The sequence below is a fragment of the Sphaeroforma arctica genome (genome assembly GCF_001186125.1).
Source record: "Sphaeroforma arctica JP610 unplaced genomic scaffold supercont1.1128, whole genome shotgun sequence".
In the NCBI taxonomy this organism is placed as follows: Eukaryota; class Ichthyosporea; order Ichthyophonida; genus Sphaeroforma; species Sphaeroforma arctica.
In genome coordinates this window covers 1,666-12,708 of record NW_014039430.1, presented here as the reverse complement: position 1 = coordinate 12,708, position 11,043 = coordinate 1,666, and the positions used below count along the sequence as shown (strand labels likewise).

Below are 11,043 nucleotides of genomic sequence, written 5' to 3'. Positions count from 1 at the left end.
ACACACACACACACACACACACACAACACGAGGGTAAAACAATATATATATATATATATATATATTTACCTTACCTCAAACCGTTTTCCATCTTAAAACTTATAAATATTCAACTTTTATTTCATATACGGTCCTATGTATGCTCATGGGTGCAACTTGTGGGTCTAAACATTCAAGTGTGTATTATGTTCACAAAACGAACCAGTTCTATAAAGGAACTTCGGTAGGCCTTTCTGAGCACACTATAACCGTTTTAACGCTTTAATATTGAAAAATTAGATTACTCGAGGCCTTGGCTAAAAAATAGTTGTACATAACTTTCAATTAAAATCGGACACTCGTAGAAAATTTTCTAAGAAACAAGTGTCACAGTCACTCCAGACTCCAGACTCCAGACTCCAGAGTCTTCAAGAGTGAGGCGAAATCAGTTAATATAATTTGCTTTTACAAAAAAGCAAAAAAAAAAAAACTATGTAATGATGGACCAATAGGCCACATTTCTAAAAACTGCATAAACTAGGTTTTATTACTCTACTACTTTTGCCTATTGTACCTGCTTCTGTTGGCTCCATTATCATATTATGGGCCCAATATATATACAGTCCCATATTTACCTCATTAGTTGGCTTTTTTTTATAAATAAAATAGTATTCACAGAATGTATTTACAGACGTACAGTGGACTCAAAGTTAAATTTTGTTTTTGTAATTTCCTAAAAAACACAAATAGTTTTGTTTTTTCAGCTGTTCCGTCATCACTCATCAGTGTCCAATTTCCACTTTGTTTTTTTATATTTATAAAAGCACTGATTTTTATAAAAATACCACCAGACCTCAAGCCTCAAGGTTCTGATTTTATAATACGCATCCAACCATTGGCATTCCAACTTTCGCAATGTGTGGACTAGTAGTAGAGTGTCCTAACTCCTGAGTCCTGATGAACTGATGAACTGATGTCCAATGGCTCATGATTTTTATTTTTGTTTCGCATTTTTTTGTTTTTGGTTTGTTTTATATTTAAAACCAAAACACATTATTTCTAAATATACAATCACTAAATATATAATATTTAATTTGCAATTTTGAATTTAGAAGGCTAGGATTTATCCACTATGCATTTACTCCTTCTCTCTGATTCGTCGAACTCAAAATACTCTCTCTAATTTTTCTCTAGTAGTTATTAGAGAGAGGGTCCTCTACTAGTTAAAACTATTTGTTTATGTAATTAGTTACCTGCTACTAGTTCATTGCGACATTACTATAGTAGAGACATAATTCTGGGAAAAAACCATTCTCACTCGCGACTCGTGGTCTTGCGGTGAGTGTATTTGCTTTATTCAGAAAGTTTGCAATATACAGGCCTTTCATTGGAGCCTGATATTCCATACAGTATCTCTCAAACTCGGAGTCTCAGAGTCTCAATAGGGACTATTATATATAATTGTTTATTACGTCACTAAAAATGGAAAATCAGTTATGGGACTGAATCCTATTTATTTAAAAAAAACAATTTTATTATTATTATGTAATACTATTTGTAAAAATAAATGCTGATACAATGATGAGTTGATGACTGAACACAGTGAACAGTGAACACTATTTTGTAGTAGTGTTTAGTCACTCGAGAGTAGTAGAGAGAGGAGTACAATGTAGTACAGAGATTGTGAGTGAACACTGAACAGTGAACACACTCATTCCACATATGGTCCTTTGTATGCCTATAGGTGCACCTTGCGGGTCTAAACATATATGTGTATACTGATTTTTCTATACAAACTAGTCCTATAAAAAGAAGTTAAGTAGGCTCAGATACAACTATTTTCAATATTGTTTTTTAACAAAAAACAATATATTCGAGGCATAATAAAAGTTAAAACGCTAAACGTATTGAGCATTTAGAAATTATCCCACTCCCAGAGTCCCAGTCTCCCACCACAAGTGACCCATTCTCCCACCACAAGTGACCCAGTTGACCTCTCACTGACCAGTCTCCAGAAACCTGTAGAAATAGTAAAGAACAGCCGAAAGATACAAGTGCTCCCTATTGGCTAGGACTGATTATCCACATGTCAGATCTACCATTAATGGATTTTCTAAATACAAATAATTTTATATTATATATAGATTCTCAGTTTATTCTTGTCACTCTTCAAAAGTGCATAGCGCCAAACCTTCGTCTCTTAAAGTCTCATAGGCTCATACTCTCTACTCTCTCGCTCTCTTACACACTATTTACTCTATTCTGTGGTCTAAACTAAATAATACATACATAGTGATAGTAAGTAGTAGACTTAGTAGTACATAGCTAAACTCAAAACGCTATGGGGGTACGAACGTAAACGCATATATATTTAGTTTTAAAATGTTATAACGGTTATAATGTGATCAGAATTACCTACGTGTTCTTTTATAGGACTGGTTCATATAAAGGTGATATTAGTACTCACTTGAATGTTTAGACCCATAAGCTGCACATATTTTAACATACAAAGCACCGCATCTGGAATAAAAGTTGAACGTAAATGTATATTTATTCGATTTATGTTTTAACGTAAAACAGTTTTAGGTTAAGTACATTGTATTTTACTGGTTTATGATTACTGTTGTTACAAATAGAACTTGTATATAGGCTGCCGCTGTATTGTAGCTCTCTCTCTCTTCTCTCTCTCTCTTCTACTACTATTTACTTAGAGAGAGTAGAAGACTAGTAGAGGACCCTCTCTCTAATAACTACTAGAGAAAAATTAAAATTAAATATACCACAATGGACAATTTCTCTATAATACATAGACAACAGGAATATTCTGTAGTCGCCAATAGAAAAAGCTCGTATGTCAAGTTTCCTTATATGGTTATCCCCTCGTCCATCACTGATACATACACCTCCTGTCACATCACCACCCGGGGCATCATCATGGTCAAAACTGAAAACACAAAGAAAAAGGAAACCAAGTTCCCACACAAGTAAAATACAAGAGTACTTTTTTTTGTCTTTTAAAAAAAAACCCCCCTTTTTCCTATTTGTCTCTCACCTCTACTACTCTCGCGTTGAGAGAGAGAAGGCCAGAAGGCTTCGTGAAGTCGACTCGCATAAATGGAAAGCGTTTCGCGTATGTTCACTCACAACCTCGCTTATCACTTAGGAGAGAAAAAAAAGCACAATGGAGAAGAAAGATGAATTAGAGTCAACCACCCACTTGGGTGGCTCGCAAACGGATGTCGCCGACCAGGGTTATTCAGCCGCCCGTGATGCCAAGCCTAACAATCTAACATACATCGCTGTGTTTGTTGCCATGTTGGGAGCTATGATGTTTGGTCTAGATCAGGGAAATTTCGGTAATGTACAGAGTTTCTCCGATTTTCAGGAGTATTGGTGTCTCGGACACGATTACGGAGATCAGAACACTTGCGGATTAGGAACTGAAGAAACTTGTGCAGGAACCGCTGCCACTGAGCCAGTGTGTATCAGTGCAGGTATCACCGATGATATGGCTTGCTGTTCCCAACTCGTTGCTGACAATAGTCACTGGCACAACGATTTCGTTCTTTGGGGTGCTACCCTGATCACTCTAGGAGCCGCCGCTGGTGGTCTGCTGGTTGGTCCATTCTTAACCAACGGTTTCGGACGTAGATTGTGTATTTGTGTCGGGGCCGTTGTAACTTGCGTCGGATGTGTATTCTCCTCGCTGCTCTCTTTCAACACAGTTCCCGTCTTCTTTGCTGCTCGTTTTCTCACCGGATTTGGAGTTGGTGTGTGCTGCTTCGCACTGCCCATGTATAATTCTGAGATCGCTACCCCTGGAATCCGCGGAATGACTGGATCCATGTTCCAAATGAATGTTGTGCTTGGCTCGTTTATCGCTACCATCGTGACACTCTTCATCAAGAATTGGCACTTGGGACTTATGCTTCCCGCTGTTCCTGGTGTCATCATTGCCGTTACAATTTGGTTTACACCCGAGTCTCCTCGTTACGTGATGAGTAAGAAGGGATATGATGACGGAGCCGCCATCCTCACCAAGATTCGCGGCGGAGACATCACCGCAGAAGCACAGGAAATCTACGAGCAGTTGAAGGCAGAGGAGGAAGCTGGTTCAGTTTCGTACGGAGATCTATTCTCAGAGGCTAACTTGCGCAAGCGTATGCTGATCGGAGTCTTCTTGCAGATCGCCCAGCAGCTAACTGGTGTGAATGCATTCCTTGGTTATGCATCTACTATTTTCTCCGCCATTGGTATGACTGATCCTTTTCTCTTCAATATGATTTGGAACGCTGTCATGGTGTTCGGTTGTGCCGTTGGTTTGGCTATGCTGGATTCCAAGATTGGCGGTCGTCGCAGACAGTTGCTATGGGCCACGTTCATCATGGGCCCTCCCCTCATCCTTGGTGGTATTTCTCTACAACTTTCATGGAATGGTTACATCACAATGGTCATGGTTTGCATTTACGGTTTCGGTTTCCAGCTCGCCTGGGGAATGATTCCTTGGATCTATCCCTCGGAAATTTTCTCCATGAGAGAGAAAGACAAAGCTATGTCATTCGCTGTATTCTGGCAGTACTTGTTCAACGCCGTTATTGTGTTTATTACCCCTCACATGATGGGTTGGTCCACACCCGGTACCTTCTATGTTTTCGGTGGTTTGAATTGCGTCAATTTGGCCTTTGTTGTCTTTTTCATCAAAGAGACCAAGGGTGTACCTCTAGAGGAGATTCCAGCTCTATTTGGTGCGACAGTTGGAGGACGCTCATACGCATAAGCTTATCATGCAAGATTATCTAATATACAAGCTCGAATAAATAAAATAAGTTTCATGTATCTGTAATCACAATTTTACAATCTATTATTTTATGTATCTGTAATCACAGTCTTCGGTTGTCCACCTACAAATCAGGTATATATGATGACCTGAGCCATTACATAGCGGTGTTGTGACCTATAAGTGGTGCATATCAACAGAGTTAAGCTAGGCTAACCACTTATGGCACACAATCACGTCTGAAGTGTGAATTTGATCTCTAAAAGCCATATCGACGATAGACAACCCCCGTCACAGCATCAACGTACACAATCCAAGTGTATTGTATCCAATATATACATAATGTATTGATCAACCCAAACCGCCAGAAGCGGACGTCGTTGTACTACTAGAGTTCCCGCTGCTCCCCCTATGTTATTCTAATTTGAAGCCAAGTATTAATGAAGCTCGAGTCAGTCCAATTTTGAGTACCTTGCAGCAGTTATGGCATCAGTAATTGCTTCACATGTGTGATGATATATCCCTAAACCAATCTATGTCAAATTTTATACAGTCTTCATTTTTTATCTTTACGTAAATTCATTCGTGTGGTAATAAATAGATCGTATTACTTCGGAGCCACTGACAAGCTCTCGCCTTGTGCTACAATGCACATTCTATTCAAGGCCTCTAGTGTATTGAACGCCTCGCAGTTATCCGTCGAAGCGGAGACACCGATACAGCCGCGCACCGGACTTGTTGGCGATGTTACTCGGTCCGAAATGACCCTCTCGTTCATGATATCAATAGCAATATCGTGTCGATTCAAGGTGTAGGCCAGATTGGCAAACTGAGAGTATATCCTTGCCTGCAGTAGATGTATCAATTACGGGTTGTGTCAGTAGTGAAGGTGCGTAATATGGAAAGCAATGTAGTGCTCTTAACGTATATAGTATCTAAAGCCCGAGATGAAAACAACATACGAAGCAGTGCGCCTACCTCACCAATCCAGAGATTCTCATCGAGCTCTAGGGGGTACTTGCTATCCGAGGTCACATCTGTACCTTCGACAGTCATATACTCGGGTATGCGTTTATCATTTACAGTGTAAAACTTGTGGAACGCTTCCAGCGATCGTAGTGCAGCAGCCTTTGCCAGGCGTGTAAGGTCTGTGTTGGAATTAAATATTATTTTAACTCCAACTGCTGAGTTGAGGCTTTTGTATGACAACTGCCAATGTGGCTATAATATAAGAGAATTCAATCGTGCAAAATATTTGTGCTGGCAATATACTGGGAATCGAGCTTTTCATACATCAGCGTGATGAAACATGAAGCAGCCAGTAACATAATAATAATAAATTTGAGTGCAAACAGTGGCACATATGTAATGGAATACCTGAACTGAGACCTCCTCCTGTGCTTATGCCAATCTCACCCAGATGCAGAGCAATCCACATTGTCTGGATGGTTTTGAGATGACGTCCTCGATTGCTTTCGGTGAGGTTGCGGTATTCGAAATCTCCTGTGTACCCCAGCTTGCCCTTGGTAGTTTTCAACCCGTTGTAAAACAAACCAGATTTCCCAATCTCGCTGTCGAGCAACATTCGCGTGGCGGCTTCAAGTGTTGACAGCCACCTTGGGTTCACGCGAGCTGCCAGCGCCATAGTCGTCAAGTATGAATAGTCTATGGGGATCAGCTCAACACCCAGTACTCCGTCCCCAGACGCAGAGTCCTCTGTCTCGGACCAGTCATACGCATAGCCCATCACCCCGCCCTTGTACTGGGGCAGTACAAACACGCGGATGTCTTCAGCCTCTTCATCGCTTGCATCGTACGCCATTACGTCGGCCACCGATGTCCAGTACAAACCAGTCAAGGCCGTCTCTGCGGCTTGCATCGTTACCACCCCTTCGTTTGGGAACTGTGCGGCACCCTCCATCAAGCCCCGTACCACACGCAGATCGTCCAACGGGGCGTTGGCGTTCACCGATCTCCCGTCCCCAGAGGCTTGGATCAGCGGCCCGCGTGTATCCTTGTCGATAGCCCAATTGGTCAACCCTAGCAACTTCGATGTCATGACCTCTCGGATGTACCGCGTGGCCTCAGCATGCGCCTCAGCATCCTTCAGACACGCAGCCGTTCTCAGAAACAGCCCCATATGTTCGGCGGTGGTGTGGTGGCCGTTTGCATACACTACGTCTTCTTCGGAGGGGAGGATATCAATGTAATTCGTGTACACGCCATATCGGAAAGGAATGAACAAGTTGTGATTCCGCATCTTGGTCTTGATAAACGACAAGCCCTCGGTCACCGTATCCTTCCACGCGCCAGCAAGTAGAGGTGCTGACACCGCTGGTAGAGTGGGCGGGGTGCACGGTTCCAGATGCACCACCATCACTGAGAACTGGTCCACAGTCAGGTCAAAGTAGTACCATAAACCCAACAAAGCCTCTGCCCTCTCTTCCGACGCACTTCCCGGCTGATTCACACGCTGTGCAACCACACCTCCCACCCACTGCGATACATCGGGGCTGTGTACGCCAACTGAACCCTTGAGTTGGGTGCCAGCTGGGGCGCGATAGTATACGCGCACGGTCATGGGGGATGTCATAACTGGCACCTTCAGCCCATCCAAGTTCAGCAGGTACAACGCCTGAGTAGAACTATCCGTGCTCGCTTCACCCACCTCTAGGTATAGCTTTGTCGTCGCAGCAGTTGTGCCGTCCGGCAGAAGACGCTGCACGATAACATCTTCAGCCACGTGAGTGCGTATGAACAGCTTGATCTGATCCATAGTCTTGGCACGTGCACTTACCGACGCCGGTCCTTCGGGCACAGCCTCAGCCTCTCCGTTAAACAGTTCTCGGACTCCAATATCCGGGCGATACACCGCAACCCCTTTACCATACGAACTAACACGCGCCCGTGTAGCAGCACCCGGTTGAGTACCGAACTGGAACATATCAGCCAATACAGACTGGTTGCGGGGAGTGCCATCCTCATCCAAAGTACCAGGAACAGTCCCAGTGGCAAACACCGCGCCACCCCGATACACAAACCATCGAATATTCACTGCGCTTGCCTCGGACATGGCCGCAACAGAGGGTAGTATCAGCACCTTCAGTCCCTCTAGCGATTGCATACCATCCGTGTGGTCGAGGATGACTTTATGGGGCACTTGCAGCTGGGTGAGGGCTCCCATCATACCTTTGTACGCCCCAACGTGCTTCATCTTGATAAGAGACGAATTAGGTCCAGCCACAGCCCACCACGAGTCATCGGTGGCGGGTGTCTTGGTGCTTTCCAGATACATGCCGTACGCACCCCCATTCGGGTGGTCGTAGTGGTTCCTGGTAGCAGCAGAGTGTATCACCCCTACATCCGCTCTGCGTGGTCGATCGAAGAGTACAGCATCCATACGCTCAATCCATGTCATCCAGCGTCGCCTGAACTCACTCCCTACGCTTGTGGTCATAGACGGTGTCTTGCACTCAAACACACCACACCCACTCGCTACCGCAGCACCCATAACCAAGCCTGTATCAAGATCCTTGTTGCCGTACGCAAACACCCACGATGGTGTGTCACTGTCAGCAGCGCGTGCGTACTTGTTTAGGGCTATTTTAGTCCGAAAGTCCTCCCTAGTGCTGTACTCCATGCCGTTGGTGTTGGACACCGAGTCCACCTCCCACACCCGCAGGAGACTGTCATTCCTCCGCACCGCATCCAAACCGGTCCAAAGTGGGTCCAGATAATCCATGGGGTACACCTCTGCGATCACCTTGAAAGTGGGCCGTACTTCCTCAGCTGCCACCCGTATACTCTCCTGCCAATCCGCCAGAGTCTCGTGTCTCCATCTCAGCCACGCTCGATAGTTGAGCTGTCTACTATCCGCATCCTGTACCGAGGGACAGGCACTGTACCCTTTTCCTTGGTTGAGTCCTTGTTTCTTAGACCAGAGGGCAAACAGGCGGTCCGAATCAGGCCCCGCGCCAAACCAGGAGCCGGCTGTATCGCTAAACATGGGGACATCAGCCCAATATCCGTCGAGGTCGGTGGATTTGGCCAAATCACGTATCCTGCCCAGAAACCAAGCTCTGAAACCTTCATTGTTGGGGTCAAACCAAGCACTCTCCATCCCCGCAGTCACCCACACTTCCAACTCACCGCAAAACACGTTCTTGATCCCGGCCAAATTAGTCTGCAACCAGGTGGACTTCTGTGGATCGTTAGTCATACTGAGTTCTGTGGGTGCCCCTGAGCCTTTCAGGCATCCACCTGGTATGTTCACCTCTAGTGAAGGGATGTATATCACCGATCGTAGACCAGCACCCTTAGCGAGCTTCGATGCCATTGCCAGATACGCCACCTGCTGAGCGAATTGCGCGTCGGTGTGTAAGTTCGAGAGGCCAGTATCAAATTCCACCACCGAACATCCATCCCGCATATACTCGTCAATCTTAGCATTCAATGCTGCTTCATTATCCACCGCGATGTTCAGACTCATACCACATACACGTACACCCGCCGTCCAATCCTTAGACGATCGCACAGGTATAGCGGGGGCACTCACCGCAGGTTTAGGTAGTGCGCTGGGTCTTGGGGGTCGCACTTCGTTCTCATGTACCGTGAGCTCGAGACTGTCCATAGCTGAGTCGTCGAACGTACCTACAGGACCTTCGGTGAAGTATCGCACATGCATCTCGTGTTTGCCATTAAGGTAGCCACCTTCCGGGTATGTGAAGGTGGCATTACCTTGTAGCATGGTCCAATTCCAGTCGATAGCTCCGTCATTGGTAAGTACGCCTGTCTCTGTTTTCGTCTGGAAGTTCATCAGAGCGAACTGCCATTTGTTCCACTCCCCCTCCGGTCCCAGCCACATGGACGTTAATGCGACACTCGTGATGTTTCTGCCAGCTGCGGGGAGATCGAACACGAACACGCCGCTGTATCCCTTCCGTACAGTGCCGTTGGACTGGAACTCATACACATTTTGAGGAGCTTCGTTCTTGCCTGTGACTGTGCTTAATGTTTGAATCCCCTCTGATGGCGCCACAACCTGGCCTATGCTCGTAGACAAAGACTTGGGGTGAGCTGAGTGTGAGGCAAAAAGCCCATCCACACGCTGGGGGTCTTTCTGGGGGTCTTTCTGAGTAGTTCCCTCTACAACCAACAGCTCCATTCTGTGAATAAAGGCGTTATCGTACGTCCCATTCGGACCGTTCGTAAAGCATCGCATGTACAACCCACCCGTGGTACTCACAAACGAATCGGCTGAATCACTGACACTCCCCACAAGCTCGCTCCACAGGAAGTCACCAGCAAGACGGTTGTCTACTATGGGAGCTTCCGTGCCAGTTGTACGTTGCAGTGCACACTCCCATAGGTTATACTCGTCCGGACCGTTCCACAGAATACGGGCAGTGATAGCGGTCACACGCTCAGATTTTATGGAACTATCCTGGAAGGTGAAGATACCACTGTAGCCTAGCGGAGTACCCGTCGACGACATGAACACGGAATCGTCGTAGAACTTGGCATCAGTCGCCGCTTGTGTTGTATTCAACACGGCAGTGGTGGTTTGCAGTGCTTTGATACCATTCCCAGGCAGCTGCGTAGTGCCTAGTGTCGTAGTGAGTCCTAAAGGGTACAGAACATACTCCCTAGTCTTCTGTGAAGGCTCGGGTGTTGGCGATGGTCTGAGTTGTACTACACGTGGTGCAGCAGAAACCTCTGTTGGTGCTAGCACCGACGGAGAAGCACTCGCGTGACTATTGGCGCTTGTTGAGAATGCGGCTATCAAGCCGTAGAGTATGCATGCCCACATATGGTACGTACTGCAGGGTTGATACTATTTCTGAGTGTTATGCTGTGGTGTTGTAGTTGTACACTGTTGGGAATAATATGTCCAACTGTGCGATTGTGTGTCTATGGAGAACTACGTTTCTCTATATATACAGTATATGGATTGCTACTACCCGCACAAGGCCGGCGTACTTCCCAACACTACTAACAGATCAGGCTCTCACTGCCTGATGGTACCTGTAAGATTGATACCATCCGAGGCTTCATAATCACCCAGTCTATGGATCGTGACCGAGTCACCCCTATTCGACCTGTCATTCTCGCCTGTAGTATACACGTGTACTGACATGCGAACTCACTATTTTGTGGACGTCCGTGGCAGATTATGCTCCTTGAGTAGTCCATTATCTCTATTTAGATCACTATGAGAGTGACAGCACTCCCTCCCATACACTTTACCTGTATGGCTAAGATGCGCTAGCCTTGTACAATATTCATCT

General features: G+C 45.6%; 2 protein-coding genes across 2 annotated transcripts; one reads left to right on the top strand and one right to left on the bottom strand.

The window, feature by feature from the left end:
• The first annotated feature begins 3,143 nt into the window (after positions 1–3,143).
• Positions 3,144–4,815, top strand: SARC_10075 (hypothetical protein). Its single transcript, XM_014295891.1, has one exon. The coding sequence runs from the start codon at positions 3,161–3,163 to the stop codon at positions 4,754–4,756; it is 1,596 nt and encodes a 531-aa protein (XP_014151366.1). The 5' UTR covers positions 3,144–3,160; the 3' UTR covers positions 4,757–4,815.
• A 526-nt stretch (positions 4,816–5,341) lies between these two features.
• Positions 5,342–10,805, bottom strand: SARC_10074 (hypothetical protein). The gene is made up of 3 exons (XM_014295890.1): positions 6,134–10,805; positions 5,735–5,904; positions 5,342–5,603 (listed from the first exon to the last, which is right to left on the bottom strand). Exons 1-3 carry the CDS (start codon positions 10,563–10,565, stop codon positions 5,364–5,366), a joined length of 4,842 nt encoding a protein of 1,613 aa, XP_014151365.1. The 5' UTR covers positions 10,566–10,805; the 3' UTR covers positions 5,342–5,363.
• Between the last annotated feature and the right edge of the window lie 238 nt (positions 10,806–11,043).